At 30.2% G+C, this 20,216-nt stretch overlaps 1 protein-coding gene across 1 annotated transcript in view; it reads left to right on the top strand.

The window, feature by feature from the left end:
• Positions 1–19,069, top strand: part of LOC142222165 (Y+L amino acid transporter 2) — a 95,249-nt gene extending 76,180 nt beyond the window's left edge. The window contains exons 6-10 of the mRNA XM_075292164.1: positions 7,403–7,617; positions 7,677–7,906; positions 7,972–8,224; positions 8,426–8,487; positions 18,723–19,069. Coding sequence (XP_075148279.1) covers positions 7,403–7,617; positions 7,677–7,906; positions 7,972–8,224; positions 8,426–8,487; positions 18,723–18,725 — 763 coding nt within the window. The 3' untranslated portion in view covers positions 18,726–19,069. The remainder of the gene's footprint in view (positions 1–7,402; positions 7,618–7,676; positions 7,907–7,971; positions 8,225–8,425; positions 8,488–18,722) is intronic.
• The last annotated feature ends 1,147 nt before the right edge of the window (positions 19,070–20,216 follow it).

Genomic DNA, 20,216 nt, shown 5'->3' with positions numbered 1-20,216 from the left:
TAGAAAATTTTGTGAACATTTTATTTCTATTTATTTCTATAGAAAATTTTGTCAAAATTTTATTTCTATAGAACTATTTGCCAAACAATTTATTTCTATAGAAAATTTTGTCAACATTTTAGTTCTATAGTATTTTTTTTTTTTCAAAATTTTAGTTCTATAGAAAATCGCATCAAAATTTTATTTCAATAGAAATATTTGTCAAACAATTTATTTCTATAGAAAATTTTGTGAACATTTTAGTTTTATAGAAAATTTTGTCAAAATGTTTGTTTTAAGTTCTCCAATGTGGTATCACCATGGATTGAATAGTCTAAGTGAGCCTGATACATCGGCCTGCCACCTAACCTAACCTTGTTTTAAGGAAAGTTTTATCAAAATTTTATTTCTATAGAAAATTTTGTCAAAATTTTATTTCTATAGGAAATTTTGTCTAAATTTTATTTCTATAGGAAATTTTGTCTAAATTTTATTTCTATAGAAAATTTTGTCAAAATTTTATTTCTATAGAAAATTTTGTCAATATTTTATCTCTATAGAAAATGTTGTCAAAATTTTATTTTTATAGAAAATTTTGTCAAAATTTTATGTCTATAGAAAATTTTGTCAACATTTTATTTCTAAAGAAAATTATGTCAAAATTTTATTTCTATAGAAAATTTTGTCAAATTTTTTCCTGTTCTATATTTCTATAGAAATTTCTATAGAAAATTTTGTCAAAATTTTATTTCTATAGAAAATTATCTCAAAATTTTATTTCTATAGAAAATTTTGTCAAGATTTATTTCAATAGAAAATTTTGTCAACAATTTTTTTCTATAGAAAATTTTCTCAAAATTTTATTTCTATAGAAAATTTTGTCAATTTTTTTTCTATAGAAAATTTTGCCAATATTTTATTCCTATAGAACATTTTGTCAAAATTTTATTCCTATAGAAAATTTTGTCAAAATTTTATTTCCTTGTTTTAAGGAAAATTTTATCAAAATTTTATTATTATAGAAAATTTTGTGAATATTTTATTTATATAGAAAATGTTGTCAAAATTTTATTTCTATAGAAAATTTTGTCAAAATTTTATTTCCATAGAAAACTTTGTCAAAATTTTATTTATTTTATTTTATCAAAATTTTATGTCAACAGAAAATTTTGAAAAATTTTACTTTTAACGAAAATTGTCAACATTTTATTTCTATAGAAAGTTTTGTCAAAACTTTATTTGTATAGTAATATTTGTCAAAACATATAATTCAATAGAAAATTTTGTCAAAACATTTTATTTGTATAGAAAATTTTGTGAAAACATTTTATTTCTATAGAACATTTTGTCAAAATTTTGTGTTTATAGATATATTTGTAAAAAAATTATTTCTATAGAAAATTTGTTAAAATTTAGTTTCTATAGAAAATTTTGTCAAAACTTTATTTGTATAGAAATATTTGTTAAAACATTTAATTCAATAGGAAATTTTGTCAAAATTTTATTTCAATAGAAAATTTTGTCAAAATTTTATTTCTATAGAAAATTTTGTCAAAATGTTAGTTCCATAGAAAATTTTGTCTAAATTTTATCAAAACAAATTTTGTCAAAACATTTTATTTCTATAGAAAATTTTGTCAAACTTTTGTTTTTATAGACATATTTGTAAAAAATTTATTTCTGTAGAAAATTTTGTCAAAATTTTATTTCTATAGAAAATGTTGTCGAAATTGTATTTCTATAGAAAATTTTGTCAAGATTTTATTTCTATAGAAAATTTTGTCAAAAAATTTTATTTCTATAGAAAATTTTGTCAAAACATTTTATTTCTATAGAAAATTTTGAGAAAATTTTATTTCTATAGAAAATTTTGTCAAATTTGTATTTCTATAGAAAATTTTGTCAAAATTTTATTTCTATAGAAAATTTTGTAAAAATTTTATTTCCATAGAAAATTTTGTCAAAATTTTGTTTCTATAGAAAATTTTGTCAACATTTTATATAGAAATAGTTGCTTATATAATATTTAGATATATCAAAAAGTTTGCTACAAAAACGGTTGCAAGGCTTTGTTAGTTATTCAGTCGTACAAAAAAAAAGTACGACGTTTTCAAAATAATGTCAGGTGTATAGACCACAGGACATTATACTCTCACAAAATCCCTTTTCGTTGAAATATTTTAAAGCATAATTCCCATAATAGTGAAGCCTAGTATACTCTAAATTCCGAGGAATGGATATTTAGATTTCTATATTGATTATTCTCAAGTAGATCGATAATTTGGTTTTGGGTTTACCTAATCAGTCATTGACTCCCAAAAATTTTTTGTAGTGTACTCTTAGGATTGAATAACACAATACTCTTTATACCACGTACAATTTACTTTTGGTTCTGAACGTTGAACTGGACTGCAGAGCACATTGTTAACTGGGATTGTTTTAATACGACTTGTTGCCTTGCTACTACTCCATGGCTTCCACTTGTCCACCTCTAAGGAAATCATGGAATTGACGTAGGAAAATAATAGGATTTGGTGTTGGCTGTAGTCAATTTTAGATTCTGGGAAAGAAGACGTGAAAGTGGCATTTGAAGTTAATCAAATTCAATTGGTAATTGAATGATATTCTTTATGCTTGCTACGGGAACTTAGAATGCTATTTTCAGGATTTTTTTAATGATATAGATAAATGTTTTTCTTTAATTGAATTGTGAAGTTTAATACTCAAAGTGTAATGAAGTTACATATATAAATATATCTTACGGTTGTCAAAATTGAATGGAGTTGAAAACGTAATCAATTAAAAAGCTAATATATATGGCCGTAATTTGGGCCAGGCCGAATCTTATGTACACTCCACCATGGATTGCTTCTACTAAAGGCCGTCATCCACAATCGCATTGCTTAGGTTGTGGTAACACTTGCCAATGACAAGGTATATTAATACTTCGTAACATTGTTCTTGACCGGGATAATTAGAGAAGTCTATAAATAAACTAACCGATTTGAACCATTTTTTTCGCGGTAATTAGAGAGCCCGATGTGAAATATGAGGGTCGGTTTATATGGAGGTTATATATAGAGATGGACCGATATGGACCAATGTTTGCGAGATTAGTGCCAAATTTTAGCCGGATCAGATGAAATTTGCTTATCCAGGAGGCTCAAGAAATAAAATTTGGGGATCGGTTTATATGGTGGCCACGGTTGGCCTGTCACAAACTGTGACTTTTGCGACGGTATAATACGTATCTCGCAAAAGTCGTAAACCTACTGTAGAAAACCTAATTTTGAATAGAAGAAATTATGAACATTTTTTTTATTTAGTTTGGCTCCTCGATAAAAGGAATGCAGTCGCTGTCAGTTTCTGCAGAAAGTTTTCCCGCAATCAAGCCCATTTTCTTAGGTGGTATCGAAATTCCCGTTGGCGAGTGTGCAAAATGCCTAGGGGTTATGTTGGACAGGAGGCTGAACTAAGAAATGACGAGAAAAGCCACTGACATCGCTAGATTGACCCAGAATATATATATATTTTATGGGTTCTTAGACCAATATTTTGATGTGTTACAAACGAAATGATAAAGTTAATGATAAAGTTATTTTTAGACGGACAACATGGAACATGATTGTCGCAAAAATGTTGTTTTCTCGCCCAGGATGTACGTGGTTGCCGAAATCAGATACATAATTTCTTAGAAAATAACATGGTTGCGATAAAAATGTTACATGTTTCCGTACAAAAATACCATTTTGCTCTTAAAACATGTCTGGGGTGATCATATTCCTTCTCTGGGTGTATGTTGTTAAAAATTCTGTACGGAAATAATTAGTTTCATATTGGAATCATAAAATAGTGGCTCAAATCCAAAGACAAATCTAAACAAGTATATACAGTAGTAAGTTCGGCTAGGCCGAATCTTATATACCCACCACCATGAATCAAATATAACAGTTGCCTTTGAAAACTCTTCGTCGTAGCGTGTTACTTGATACTATATAGCGGGTTACTTGATAATGTATAGAATGATAATATATAGAAATGATTAAATAATGTCTTAATTTGAAATCTAAAATCTATAGATTTGGAAATTTTACTTTCAAGCAACTTTCATGATCGGTGTGCCTTATATACCCTCAAGAAGTGAAATCGATCTATATGGAGGCCTTACCAAATGGGGCGATAAAAACTAAATAGGTTACAATTTCAGGCAAATCGGATAAAAACTACGATTTATATAAGCCCAAGGAGTTAAATAGGCAAATCAGTTTATATGGGTGATATGCCAAAAATATGAACCGATACACAAAATTCAGCACACCTAGTTGTGGTTCTGAAAACCCAACAGAATTTAGACCCCAACTAGGAGAGCGGGTTTATAAGAGGGATATATCAAAATCTATACCGATACACTATTTATTCGGAACACTTATTTATGGTCCTTAAAAACCTCTAGATTTCAAATTTCAAGAAATTGAATAAAAACTACAGTTTCTAGAAGCTTAAGAAGTAATATCGGGAGATCGGGCTATATGGGGACTATAGCAAACCATACACACCATATTCGGCACACCTGTTTGTGGTCCTTAGAAACCTTTGGATTTGTAATTTCGGGAAAATATGGATCGGCAGCACTGATGGTTGTTAGAGACCATATACTAACACCATGTACCAAATTTCAGCCGGATCGGATGAAATTAGCTTCTCTTAGAGTCCCCGCAAGCCAAATTTGGGGTTCCGTTTATATGGGGACTATACGTAAAAGTGGACCGATATGACCCATTTGCAATACCATCCGACCTACATCAATAACAAATACTTGTGCCAAGTTTCAAGTCGATAGCTTATTTCGTTCGGAAGTTAGCGTGATTTCAACAGACGGACGGACATGCTCAGATCGACTCAGAATTTCACCATGACCCAGAATATACTTTATGGGGTCTTACAGCAATATTTCAATGTGTTACAAACGGAATGACAAAGTTAATATACCCCCATCCTATGGCGGAGGGTATAATAAAATGAACTTCAATTTTATTCAATCTACTCCACTTTTTTCCAAAATCTACTTCACTCAATTTTTCACTAGCGGCAGCACTGACAACCATGCCAAAATTGGTCCATATCGGTCCATAATTATATATAGCCCCCATATAAACCGATCACCAGATTTGACCTCCGGAGTCTCTTGGAAGACCAAAATTCATCTGATTCAGTTGAAATTTGGTACGTGGTGTTAGTATATGGTATCCAACAACCATGCAGGAATTGGTTCCTATCAGCCCATAATTATACATAGCTCCCATATAAACCGATCCCCAGATTTGACCTCCGGTGCCTTTTGGAGAAGCAAAATTCATCCGATCTGCTTGAAATTTGGTACGTGGTGGTAGTATATGATATTTAACAACCATGCCAAAAGTGGTCCATATCAGTCCATAATCATACACGCAAAAAAATAATTCTTTCCTCCCAAACGAAATTTTAGACAAACAAAGTTCGTTTCTCATTTGCTTTTCGCTGTAAGGATGTGTATTTGGGAGAAAAGTATATACTTTTTGTGATAAACGTTTATTCTTTTCCAGGATGTAAAAAATTTCATAAGGACAAACTCAAAAAAAAATTGCATTTCCCTCTAATTGCATTTTCCCTCACATCTTTCTCACATCCACGATGTTTTTAGTTCTTAACACCTTTTCCTGTAATACCAACAATGTAGAAGAAATTATACGATTTTATAAATTTTTAAATTTTTTTTACCTTTCGCCTGGACGGAGAATCGAACCGCGGACCATGCACTTTGTAAGCCAACACACTAACCACTGACCTATGTACCTGTTATGGCCATCAATAGATAAATATCCATATAAGTTATATTTATATAGCATAGCTTGCGGCGCCCACGAACCGAATAAACAAAGTTCATTTAAGAGAAACAAATATTTAGTTTGGCACCGTGGTGCAGTGGTTGCTACGTCCGACTTGCATGCCAAGGGTCGTGGGTTCGATCCCTACTTCGACCAAAGTTTTTTTTTTTTTCTTTACATATATTCCAGATATGTTCGGAAGATTCCGAAAAAATGTTCAACATTACATTGTAGTATATTAAATGTTGAACTGTAAAATGTGTCTTATTAAAGACCTAAAGTCAGAAAAGAACAGTGTTTGATATAAACGAAATGGATGTGTTGTTGTTTCAAAAATAACCTTTTTATTGAAAAAATAAAAATTTTGTAACAAACGAATTTTTTTTATGATAAAAGTTTAAAATTTTCGAAGCAATTCAAAAAAACTCTAACAAAAGAAAAACGTTTTCGGTACACGTTTTCCAAACGTTTTTTTTCTTTGCGTGTACTTAGGCACATCTGGCATTAGTTTGAGGACCGAACTGTGACCGTAACTTTTTTCCGACCACAGCGATAGCTCGCGCAACCGCATAGCCGTTGTTGCAGCTCGCCCTTTCTTCAATATTAAGCTTAAAGTTCAGCTTCCTGTCCAAAATAACGCCAAGGTATTTTACACACTCACCAAAGGGAATTTCAATGCCCCCTAAGGAAATAGGCCTAGCCGTGGGAGTTTTTCGATCTTGGTAGTACATGGCTAGTTCAGTCTTTGAAGGATTTACCCCAAGACCATTGCCTTTCGCCCATTTCTCAGTCATCCGGAGGGCCCTCTGAATAATATCTCTGATTGGGGATGGGAATTTTCCCCTGACTGCTAGAGCCACATCATCTGCGTATGCCACCACTTTTATCCTTTCTTTTTCTAGGGTAACCAGAAGGTTATTTATAGCAACATTCCAAAGAAGAAGTGATAGAACTCCTCCTTGGGGAGTGCCTCCGTTCACATACCTTTGTATGTTTGCTTGTCCTAGTGTGGCTGAAATACGTCACTTCATTAGAAGTTTGTCTAATAGCCTAAGTATACATGGATCAACATTCAGAGTTGTCAGTCCATTTAATATCGAGCTCGGATGGACATTATTGAACGCCCCTTCGATGTCTAGAAAAGCCACGATTGTGTATTCTTTGACAGATAGTGAGCCTTCAATAAAGCTGACTAGTTCATGTAATGCGGTCTCAGTAGATCTGCCCTTCGAGTATGCATGCTGTCGTTTCGAGAACAAACTTGAATCGATGCTAGTCCTCTCCAGAGTCTTAAGTAGAAATGATGATAAGCTGATTGGTCGGAAATCCTTCGCACTCGAGTGAGAGGCTTTTCCTGCTTTAGGTATGAAAACGACTATTGTTTCCCTCCACTTTTCAGGAATATATGCTAAGTTTATACATCCTTTATATATCACCGTCAACCAAGGGATAATTCTGTCAGTCACTGCTTGTAACTCCGCCGGAGTAGATATAATAACTCGCTAATATTATGCAAAACTTCATTGTAAATCAATCAATTTTTTCTCTTTGTTTTACAGGAACTACCTAAATTTCATTATTGAAGAATTAAAGGACCCTGTGAAAAATTTGCCCCGCGCTATTGCCATTTCATGTATCTTAGTAACAGCTGTATATGTCTTCGCGAATATTTCATTCTATACAATTCTATCGCCTGATGAGGTTTTGGGCTCACAAGCTGTAGCTGTAACTTATGCGGAAAGAGCATTTGGTGTCATTGCATGGACAATACCTGGTAAGAAGTGCCACCAAAAAATTTCAAATAAAATTGACTCACATCTTTTGTATTTACAGTATTTGTGGCCCTTTCTACTTTTGGAGCTGTCAATGGTATTCTCTTGACATCGTCACGTTTGTTCTATGCTGGCGCCAACGAAGGTCAAATGCCTGAAATTCTAACCATGATTCAAATCCAAAGATTTACACCAACACCTGCTGTTTTAGCCATGGCCCTATTGTCCATGTTATATTTGACGGTATCCGATATCTTTGCCTTGATCAATTATGTTGGTTTTGCTACTTGGGTAAGTTAGGCGAGGAGTTCAGAGGAATCTGAACATGTTTATATGAAAATTTCTTTCTATTCCAGTTAAGTATTGGTGTTGCGGTCCTATGTCTACCCTGGTTGCGTTGGGCTCAACCCAATTTGCCACGTCCCATTCGTGTCCCTATGATCTTCCCTATTGTTTACCTTTTGGCCACCCTCTTTGTTACAATTGTACCCATGTATGCCAGCCCCGTGGAGACGGGTTATGGTATTTTGATGATTTTATCAAGTGTACCTGTCTACTTAGTATTCATTGCGTGGAAAAATAAACCAATGTGGTTCCAGAAAACTATGGGTAAGTTGATGATCCTCTAGAGGGAGCAAGATCCTTCGATGTTTTTTTATAGCAATAACTGAAGAAAACTTCATTCACATATCCATGAGCTTTTTTTTACTCAAATAAAAATTTCTATCATCCCCTTTAAACCCCACCCTATTATATGTTTCTCTTATGTTTCTATGATATTTCTCATTTAAATTTTATTCAATTTTATAGGTGGATTTACTCAAGCATTACAGAAAATGATGATGGTTGTACGACCAAAGAGTTCCTCAAAGGTTTTTATTTTCTTTATTTTTGTTTATTTTTATACAAACAATATTTTTATGTTTTCTTTTTCCAATTTTTATGCCTGCTCCATCAATTTTTAATGAAGCACTTGTTTCGTTAGATCCAATTTCATTTGCACAAATTTGGTTGAACAAAAATTCATGTCTCATTATTTAGAAAATTAGAAACAATTGCGGTTCAAAAAGATTTCGGTTTGAAATAGATTTCAGAATCACAAATTCAAGGAAATATTTATATATTACAATTCGATATAATTAAAACATAAATTCCATTTCAATGACATTTTTGATAACAATTCCTCTTCAATAAAATTTTCGACGAAAATTCCGCTGTAATAAAATGTTCGATGAACATTCCTATGCAATGAAATTTTGACCACAGAAAAAAATAGTTTTTGTCTTCAATTACGAAATTAATTGATACAAATAATTTTTAATTGAAATTTCTTCACTTAAAAAAATGATGTTAATGTTAATTATAAATTTAATTGATCAAATTAAAAAATGTATACCATTAATTTTTGTAATTTTTTTTTTTTTTTATTAAACAAAAAATATTTGAATAAAGGGTTTTGTTAATATTTTTTAATGTGATATTTTCTTTTGTTTATAAAAATTCCATTTCAATTAAATTTTTGATGAAAATCCAATTTAAATGACTTTTTGGATAAAAACTCCATTCGATAAAATATAAAACGAAAATTCCATTTTCCATGCGAATTACTATCCCAATGGATTAACAGCACCAATTTTCATCACAAAAACTTTTTCATAGAAATTTTCATTGCAAAGTATTTTAAACTTTCTTTGCAAGGTAATAACCATAAAAACTTTAATTGCATAATAATATTTATAGAAAATTTCATCGCATAGACATTTTCGTTGAAAGGGATTTTTCATAAAAAATATTCTTTCCAAAGGAATTTTAATAGAAAATTTCATTACAAAAACTTTTTCATAGAAATTTTCGTTGCAAAGGATTTTAATAGAAAATTTCATTGGAAACTTTCTTTGCAAGGGAATATTCATAAAAAAAATAATTACAAAATAATATTTATAGAAAATTTTATCGCAAACACATTTTCATAAAAATTTCGTTGCAAGGGATTTTCACAGAAAATTTTATTTGGAAAAAGATTCATTGAAAAAATTCTTTGCAAAGGATATTTCATAAAATATTTAATTGCAAAGGAATTTTTTTTAGAAAATTTAATCGGAAAAACTTTTTCATAGAAATTTTCGTTGCAAAGGTTTTTCATAGAAAATTTCATTGCAAGGGAATTTTCCTAAAAAAAAAAATAATTGCAAAGGAATTTTCATAAAAATCTTCACCGCAAAATCTTTTTCATAGACATTTTCGTTGCAAGGGATTTTCATAAAAAAATCTTTACAAGGGAATTTTCATATAAAAATAACATTTTCTTTGCAAGGGATTTTCATAGAAAATTTCATTGGTAAATTTATTGCAAAGGAATTTTCCACGAAAAATTATTTCAAAGGAATTTTTATAGAAAACTTTGTCGTAGAAGTTTTCGTTGCACGGTATTTTCACAGAAAATGTCACTGCAAAGGAATTTTTATAGAAAATGAAAATACCGCATATTCATAGAAAATTTCATTGCGAAAGAATTTTTATAAAAAATATAATTGCAAATGAATATTTCAAAGAAAATTTATGCACAAAAGATTTTTATAGAAAATTTTAAGGAGAAGCTTTTTCATAGAAATTTTCGTTGCAAGGGATTTTCATAAAATTTTTTTTACAAAGAAATTTTTATAAAAAATTTAATCGCAAAGAAATTGTTGTAAAAAATGTCATCGGAAAAAAATGTTCATTGACATTTTTGTTGCAAGGGATTTTCACAGAAAATTTCATCGAAAAACATTTTTCATAGAAATTTTTGTTGCAAGGGATTTCCATAGATTGTTTTTTGTTTTTTTTTTTTTGCAAACGAATCTTCATAAAAATTTATTTGCAAAGGAATATTTATCGAATTTTCATTGTAAAAACATTTCCATAAAAATTTTCTTTGCAAGGGATTTTCATAGAAAATTTCATTGGTACATTTTTTGCAAAGGACTTTTCAAAGAAAAATTATTGCAAAGGAATTTTTATAGAAAACTTCATCGAAAAAGCTTCTTCATAAAAATTTCCGTTGCAAGGTATTTTCACAGAAAATTTCACTGCAAAGGAATTTTTATAGAAAAAGAAAATCTCGCATATTCATAGAAAATTTCATTGCAAAAGAATTTTTATAAAAAATGTAATTGTAAATTAATTTTTTAAAGAAAATTTATGCACAAAAGATTTTTATAGAAAATTTTAACGAGAAGCTTTTTCATAGAAATTTTCGAAGAAATTCATAGAAATTTCAACGAGAAGCTTTTTATAGAAATTTTCGTTGCAAGGGATTTTCATAAAAACATTTTTTACAAAGGAATTTTGATAAAAAATTTAATCGCAAAGAAATTGTTGTAGACAATTTCATGGCAAAATATTGTTCATTGACATTTTTGTTGCAAGGGATTTTCACAGAAAATTTCATCGAAAAACATTTTTCATAGAAATTTTTGTTGCAAGGGATTTCCACAGAATTTTTGGTTTTTGCAATCAAATCTTCATAAAAATTTAATTACAAAGAAATTTTTATCGAAATTTTCATCGTAAAAACATTTCCATAAAAATGTTATCTGCAAGGGATTTTCATAGAAAATTTCATTGATACATTTTTTGCAAAGGAATTTTCAAAGAAAAATTATTGCAAAGGAATTTTTATAGAAAACTTAATCAAAAAAGCTTTTTCATAAAAATTTTCGTTGCAAGGTATTTTCACAGAAAATTTCACTACAAAGGAATTTTTATAGAAAAAGATAATCCCGCATATTCATAGAAAATTTCATTGCAAAAGAATTTTTATAAAAAATATAATTGGAAATGAATTTTTTTAAGAACATTTTAACGAGAAGCTTTTTCGTTGCAAGGGATTTTCATAAAAAATTTTTTACAAAGGAATTTTGATAAAAAATTTAATCGCAAAGAAATTGTTGTAGACAATTTCATGGCAAAATATTGTTCATTGACATTTTTGTTACAAGGGATTTTCACAGAAAATTTCATCGAAAAACATTTTTCATAGAAATTTTTGTTGCAAGGGATTTCCAAAGAATTTTTTTTTTTTGCAAACGAATATTCATAAAAATTTAATTACAAAGGAATTTTTATCGAAATTTTCATCGTAAAAACATTTCCATAAAAATTTTCTTTGCAAGGGATTTTCATAGAAAATTTCATTGGTACGTTTTTGCAAAGTAATTTTCAATGAAAAATTATTGCAAAGGATTTTTTATAGAAAACTTAATCGAAAAAGCTTTTTCATAAAAATTTTCGTTGCAAAGTATTTTCATAGAAAATGGAAAAAGGAATTTTTATAGAAAAAGAAAATCCCGGCATTTACATAGAAAAATTCATTGCAAAAGAATTTTCATAAAAAATATAATTGCAAATGAATTTTTTAAAGAAAATTTATGAATAAAAGATTTTTATAGAAAATTTTAACGAGAAGCTTTTTCATAGAAATTTTCGTAGAAATTCATAGAAATTTCAACGAGAAGCTTTTTATAGAAATTTTCATTGCAAGGGATTTTCATAAAAAATTTTTTACAAAGGAATTTTCATAAAAAATTTAATCGCAAAGAAATTGTTGCAGAAAAATTTCATGGCAAAATATTGTTCACTGACATTTTTCTTGCAAGGGATTTTCACAGAAAATTTCATCGAAAAACATTTTTCATAGAAATTTTTGTTGCAAGGAATTTCCATAGATTTTTTTTTTGCAAACGAATCTTCATAAAAATTTAATTACAAAGGAATTTTTATCAAAATTTTCATCGTAAAAATATTTCCATAAAAATTTTCTTTGCAAGGGATGTTCATAGAAAATTTCATTGGTACATTTTTTGCAAAGGAATTTTCAATGAAAAATTATTGCAAAGGAATTTTTATAGAAAACTTCATCGAAAAAGTTTTTTCACAAAAATTTTCGTTGCAAGGTATTTTCACAGAAAATTTCACTGCAAAGGAATTTTTATAGAAAGAGAAAATCCCGGCATTTACATAGAAAAATTCATTGCAAAATAATTTTTATAAAAAAATATAATTGCAAATAAATTTTTAAAAGAAAATTTATGCACAAAAGGTTTTCAAGGTATTTTCATAGACAATTTCATTGCATAGGAATTTTCATAAAAAAAATTTCATTGCAAAGGAATTTTTATTGAAAAAGAAAATCCCGGCATCTTCATAGAAAATTTCATTGCAAAAGCATTTGCTTAAAAGTATAATTGCAAATGAGTTTTTTAATATAAAATTTATGCGTAAAACATTTTCATAGCTATTTTCGTTGCAAGGGATTTTCATAGAATACTTTATTAGGAAATTTCTTAGCAAAGGAATTTTTATTTTAAAAATAATTGCAAAGTAATGTTTATCATCGCAAAAACTTTTTCATAGAAATTTTCTTTGCAAGAGATTGTTATAGAAAAATTCATTGGAAAATTTCTTTACGAAGAAATTTTTACAAAAAAAATTTAATTGGAAAGGAATTTTTATAGAAAATTTCAACGCAAAAACAATTTCATATAATTTTTTTATTGCATAGAAATTCTCATAGAAAATTTAATAGGAAAGTAATTCCAAATAATTTTTCATAGAAAATACATTGCAAAGGAATTTTGATAGAAAATTTCATTCAATTATTTCGGGTGTAGTAAACAAAAAATCCATTATGTCCCCAATAGATGGCGCTATTATCTCATGTTTTATAAGTCCAATAAGGTCCGATGGTTCTCGATGGTTTTAATAATAAGTCATTTTGTACTAAAGTAGCTTTTCTTTCAGTTTAGTGATTGGTTTTTTAAGGGTGCGGAAGAAAAAAAAACGCTATACGTATGTTACACATTTTCTTCGTTCACCACTTTTTGGCCACGACTATTTTCGCTTGACGCTGACGCAAGTGATATATTTTGTTTAAAAAAAAGTAAAAAAGGGAAAACTGCTCAAAAATATACACAGAAAAAATATTTTTTTGTCTTCAATCACGAAATTAATTGATCCAATTAATTTTTAATTGAAATGTTTTCAACCACAGAAATAAAAAATTAATTGAATCAATTAAAAAATTAATTGAAAGTCAATTAAAAAATTAATTGATACTATTAATTTTTTGTGTGATTGCTTTTTGTTTCAATTAAAAATTTGTTGAATCAATTAAATTTTTAATTGAATATTTTTTAAAACTCAATTAAGGCTTTAATTGGAAAAATTTTCGTGAATTTTTTTTCTGTGTAGTATTGAACTGGATTATTTGTTAAGACTTCGATCTTATTTGTAATTTCATTCAGATTTCTCGGATCAAAATTTACTAAAAATATTACAGTATAATTAAATGTAAATAAAAAGTGGCACATACGGACAAAAAAGTGGCACAAAAAAGCAAAAAGACATTAGTTGGCCAAAGTATCACTGCTTGAAACACTGTCCCTCACCAACCGCTTCAGAAATGGATCGATTTTGTTGCGCCTGGCTTGCGTTTTCGCCCTCAACGAAGCAAAACTGTAAAATACAACATATTTTCTCTCCGCTATTGTCTAGGGTCTAACGGAATCTGAACGGATATATTGGAAATATAATGGATTTCTCTTTACTGCAATAAAAATGTTTACCTAAACCACTTTGGAATGAAATGTTCGATGAAAAATGCTTTGGAATGAAATCTAATATATAAAAATAAGTCGGGTTTTCCTTCCTGACGCAATAACTCTTGGGCTCTGTGAGGTTTGTAGCAAAGAAAATTCTAGAAAAGTTTCAACGGAAAAGCGGCATACAGCGCACATTACAAACATTTATAATTTGAATTCATCGCAGTTGCTTTTGTTATAAAATAATTTTAATTTTTCACATGAGAACGTATTCATGTGATGAAAATAGGGTACCTCATTTTTTAGTATCTGATGGGGGAGGGGACATCCCACTTGCCCGACTTTTTCTAATTTGGGCCAAAGTTCTCCGATTTGGGTGAATTTTCCAAGGAAGGTTTGGGGTGATGCCTAGACAAAAACCCGCTACTTTATTTTTCGATATTTGGTCGCGGAGGTGGACCACCCCTTTATACGATTTTTGTTTAAAGTACAGTAAAAAAACAAAACAAGGGTACCTCATTTTTTGATATCTGATGGGGGAGGGGGACATCCCACTTGCCCGACTTTTTCTAATTTGGGCCAAAGTTCTCCGATTTGGGTGAATTTTCCAAGGAAGGTTTGGGGTGATGCCTAGACAAAAACCCGCTACTTTATTTTTCGATATTTGGTCACGGAGGTGGACCACCCCTTTATACGATTTTTGTTTAAAGTACAGTAAAAAAAACAAAACAAGGGTACCTCATTTTTTGATATATGATGGGGGAGGGGGACATCCCACTTGCCCGACTTTTTCTAATTTGGGCCAAAGTTATCCGATTTGGGTGCATTTTCCAAGGAAGGTTTGGGGTGATGCCTAGACAAAAACCCGCTACTTTATTTTTCGATATTTGGTCGAGGAGGTGGACCACCCCTTTATACGATTTTTTTTAAAGTACAGTAAAAAAAAAAACAAAACAAGGGTACCTCATTTTTTGATATCTGATGGGGGAGGGGGACATTCCCCTTGCCCTACTTTTTCAAAATTGGACCAAAGTTCTCCGATTTGGGTGATTTTTCCAAGGAAGGTTTGGGGTGATGTCTAGACAAAGACCCGCTACTTTATTTTTCGATATTTGGTCGAGGAGGGGGCCTCCCCTTTGTCCGACTTTTTGAAAATCGAAACAAAACTATCCTATTTGGTTGAAATTTTCAGGGAAGGTCAAGGGGGCGTCTAGGCAAAGAACTGCTACTTTTTTCGATATTTAGTCGAGGAGGGTGCCACCCTTTGTCCGTCTTTTTTAAAATACAGTGAAAAAACTAAAATTTGTCGACTTACTGAAATTTTACGGAGAAATTTGGGGGAGATTATGAAATTTATATGAGGTATATAATTTTTTAATATTTGCTCGGGGGAAAATACAAGGGCATAGGGAGACCTTCTTTCTCCTCAAGTACATACTATGAAACAATTAAAGTTTTCCAATTTACTTGAAATTTACAGAAGATGCGGGGTAGGTTATATTATTACAATGGTTATCTGATTTTGTGGTATTCGGAAGGGAAGAGGGGTATCCCCTTGCCCTGCTGTTTAAAAATTGGGCTTATAATTTGTTTGAGATTTTCTGGGACGTTTACACAATATACGCTATATCATTTTTCGATATTGGGACGGGGGGAGGCCTCCTCTAAAACTAAAAAAAAAGTGAATTCTCAAGTTTACTTGAAATTTACCGAGGCCGTAGGGGAAGGATGTACTTAATTTGTAGGTATTTGAATGGGAACATTCTATTTGCCCCATACTATGAAACTTGAAGGAAAGTTTACAGATTTGGAATTTGGAATTTGCGGAGAAAGTGACGTTCCTTTACAAAAAATAGAGCAAAATCTAAACGATATACTTGAAATTGAGAGATGATTGAATTTATGCAGGGAACATGATTTTTCGATGTCTGGTTGGGGAAGGGGAATAGTGAAGTGGGTACACCCATAGAAAAAATCATGAACGGCGTGGTCATTTTGAAACGATCCGTTCATGAAAGTGAATCAACACACATGTGTTGTCAAACTGAGAACAGATGGGGACAATCTGACAACGTAAAAATGACACCATAAATTTTCAAAACAACAACCACACCCTTACAAAAAATCGCTTCTGTAACATATACTCCCAAACATTTGTAAGGATCAAAGAAGTAGCTGATCAATTACCCAAGGAAAAATAAAATGTTAATTTTGTAATAACAAGCAACAACCACCAACTTAATTCAATATCGCTCCCTGTTAAATAGCGCTCCAAGCTACTAAACACATATATGTTTATAGGCTATTTCTAAATTAATATATGTTTGCATCCAAGCATATTATATTTACAAACATTTTATGTCCCAAACATAATATGTTCTAACATATTAACATATATGTCCCAAACATGTTATGCTAGTTTATGACCATTATATGCTTGCACTCAAAAATATTGTGTTTAAAAATTTGTGTTCCAAACATATAATGTTTATAGCCAAACATATGAAAAACAGTCTTTTTCATCCGTGCAGCGTTCATGATCTGAAAACGTAATGGTTACGAATTTATAAACAAAATTAAAAAAAGATTTCCCCTACCGTGACTCGAACCTGTGTTGCCTGCACGATACACGTTAACAGTCGCCTCAGCACATTGCACCAACGGCGGAGTTGACATAACAACGTCTAACGATTATTTTAAGACATTCCATGACAAAGAAAAACGAATGCCGTTCATGAAATCGTGAACGCCCGTGGACGAAATCGTGAACATTCCGTTTTGATTTTTTGTGAACGTTTCCGTTTCATTTTGACAACGTCCGTTCACGATTGTGAAACGCAATTTTTTCTATTAGTGTAGTTTTTTGAAATAAATATAGGGTACGTGAATTTACGCTATCTGGTCGGAGAGGTGGGAAGGAGGGGGGGGTGCCATTTTGCCGGATTTTTTGAAAATAGAAAGTAGAGGATTGTCGATAAATGGGAACTCGGTACATAATTTTATGATTTTTCCACAGGCTTCTGCCAGACTTTTTTAAGTAAAAGCTTAAATTTACATGAAGTTGGCAGGCAACGTAGAGGGTGTATATGTTTAGGAAAGGCATGTTCTCCGTGTCCAACAATTTAAAAATGTTAATATGGTAAATTTTTAAGTACTTTTTCTTTTTCCGATTTATTGGATTGTATGTTGAGGAAAAGTATACCTCCCATTGACAAATCACGCTTGAGATTCACAGGAAATATAGAAGCGTGTCCAACCATTTGAATACAGAACAAATAAAACATAAACATTTGGTTGAAAGGGAACACCCCCTACCCGACGTTTGTTAAGCCGGACCGTTTTACATCTGCATATATAAATGAAAAAGCAAGTAGTCCGATTTTTTTGAAATGTACGGGACACGTGTGCGGAAACCACGGAGTGATTAATCAGTACTTCAGTTTTTGTGCCAGACTTCCCCTGACCCTGTCCTTTAAAAGAATTCAAATCTTTTCGAATTTGTTTTCAGATCGAAGAATATGGTTGACTAAGTAAACGAAAATATGCTTCGGGAGGCGCAGCGAAGCGGGCCGGGTTACGCTAGTTTTTATATAAAAATTCCTTTGCAGTGAAATAACGTCTATCGAAAGCCATTTAGCGGAACCCGATTGGACTCATAAACGCCATCTATTGGAAACTTAACAGATTTTTTTACGAAGCTTAATCCTCCAATGCCCAAACCCGCCTTTAGGCGGTCTACTATAAAACGGGAAGCTTTTAGTAAAACACACTTAAAGACAACAAAAATGGGTAAAAAAGAACAAAACTTATGGTGTTTTCTTTTCTGAAAAAAGTGCTTTGCCTTCATTTTGTCTGTACAGAATGCGCATTTTTAAAATGTTACCAGAAACCTAAAAAAATGCTATCATTTCAGCGGGCAGAAAAGAATTCAAAGAAGGAAACAGGGCAATCGCAGCACTCTCATTTGTTGGCAGTGCTGAAAATGCCCGTAATTTGCCTCTATGCGTGGCGCTATTTTCACAACAGAATTCGAAGCCTTTTCGCACTTTTGCCTGTTTTTTTTAGAAAAGAACCTAAAGAGTACATTTTCCGGGCAAAATGCAAAAAAAAGTGTGCATTTTTTACAAGAAAAGAAAACGCCATTAGTCAAAACTCTACAAGAGACTTTGCAGAATACACTGGATTTTACCTTATTGATTTTTCTTGCTTTTGTGTCGTAAACCAAGACTATTTTATCAGATAGCACAAAAGATGGGGCATTATATTTTATTTAAAGAAAACATGAGTTTTAAATATGTGATTCTGGGATTTATTTTCGTAATAGTAAACATTTTTGTAACTCTTAGTGTAAGCCAAAAAAAAATCAAAATTTTTTCCACACTACTGTTAAAATTAAAAAAAATATATTTTTTTTGTAATCCTAATGGAATGGTGCATGTTCTATCTAGTCTTAGAAAAAATAACACTTGAACCCCTATATTAATACTAATTTATATATTTTTTTATTTTTATTTAAACAAATTTAGTAAGTCTAACAAGGTTTCTACAGAAAGTTCTAATGGTCCTTGGCAAGACTAAACCAGCTCAGGTGTAAAAACAGAAAAGAAGATGAAAAATAAACGACAGCTAGATCCAGAACAAAACAGCAGAGCAGAGAGATTAAGAGTTAAAGGATCCTAAAATCGAATAAATTTCAAACAAGGAGATGACGAAGATAAACTGCTTTCAATACAAATGGCATTTATATATAGTTTTTTTTTTTTAACGTTAAAAACTAAGATTTTTTATTGTTTTATAGAAAAAATAATGAATATTATTTTTCATGATTTGAAAGAAAAGAAAAAAAAGAAATCTGATCCTTAAGAAAAATTAATGTTTGTGTGTAATTATTTATTTGCTAACTTTATGATTTTCTTTTATTTATTTAAAAGCTACGGTAGCCAAAAACTTTAAGTAAAGTTAGTTAACTATCCTAGCAAGAATGGTGAGTTTTTGAATTTAAAAAAAATATTATTTTTTATCTCAAAGCTTAAGCAGAAAGCTGATTTTAACTGCCAATTTCAACAGAAAATAAAATTAAAAACTAATTCATTTAAACAAAAAAAAAAATACTAAAAACAAGGATTTGTAATGAAATATACACCTATTTAATGGACCATAGAAATCTTTCCAAAATAAAAAAATATATACACACCTTCAGCTAGCCCCATCAAAGCTTCATCTGGTCTTCAAACGAAAAAAATAAACATATCTTTCAATTACCACAGATACCTTAAATTTGGCATCATTGAATAAAATAAAAACACAATTGAAACCTATGTGGTTATTAATTCATCAACCATAATAATTATCAATGTATTTGTTAAAATTTTCATTTAAATTAAATCTAATATAATGTTTGAAATTTATATAAGAGATAACAATACATAAAGAAAATCTCCAAAGGATATATGAAAGAATTTATACAAAAAAAAAAAAAATATTACAAACATTTTTCCAACCAAAGTTTTAATTTAATTAAAAAAAAAATAACGTTCTATTAAAGAATTTATTGATTTAATTAAATTCTTTAGAAATTCACAACAAAAATCTACAATTTAAACAATTTCACTAATGATTGTAATGCATTTATCATCAATGATTCGGATTCGAGACTGCTGTTGTACGAAGTACATTTAGCATACCGTAGTACATGTAATGGTATACAACATTGTTCTTCTGCATAGAAACAAATTTCACGAAATTTTCTCCAATTAAAATCTTAGTTGAGTTTTATAAAATATTCAATTAAAAATTTAATTGATTCAACAATTTGTTTAATGGAAACAAAAATCAATTACAAATATTAAAAGTATCAATTAATTTTTTAATTGAATCAATTAATTTTTTAATAGACTTTCAGTTAATTTTTCAATTGATACTATCATTTCTGTGATTGAAGACATTTCAATTAAAAAATTAATTGGATCAATTAATTTCGTGATGAAATCAGGAAAAAAATTTGTGTGTGATTCAATCAC

Source organism: Haematobia irritans, chromosome 1, assembly GCF_050003625.1.
Source record: "Haematobia irritans isolate KBUSLIRL chromosome 1, ASM5000362v1, whole genome shotgun sequence".
In the NCBI taxonomy this organism is placed as follows: Eukaryota; Metazoa; Arthropoda; class Insecta; order Diptera; family Muscidae; genus Haematobia; species Haematobia irritans.
This window is presented reverse-complemented; position numbering and strand designations above follow the sequence as displayed.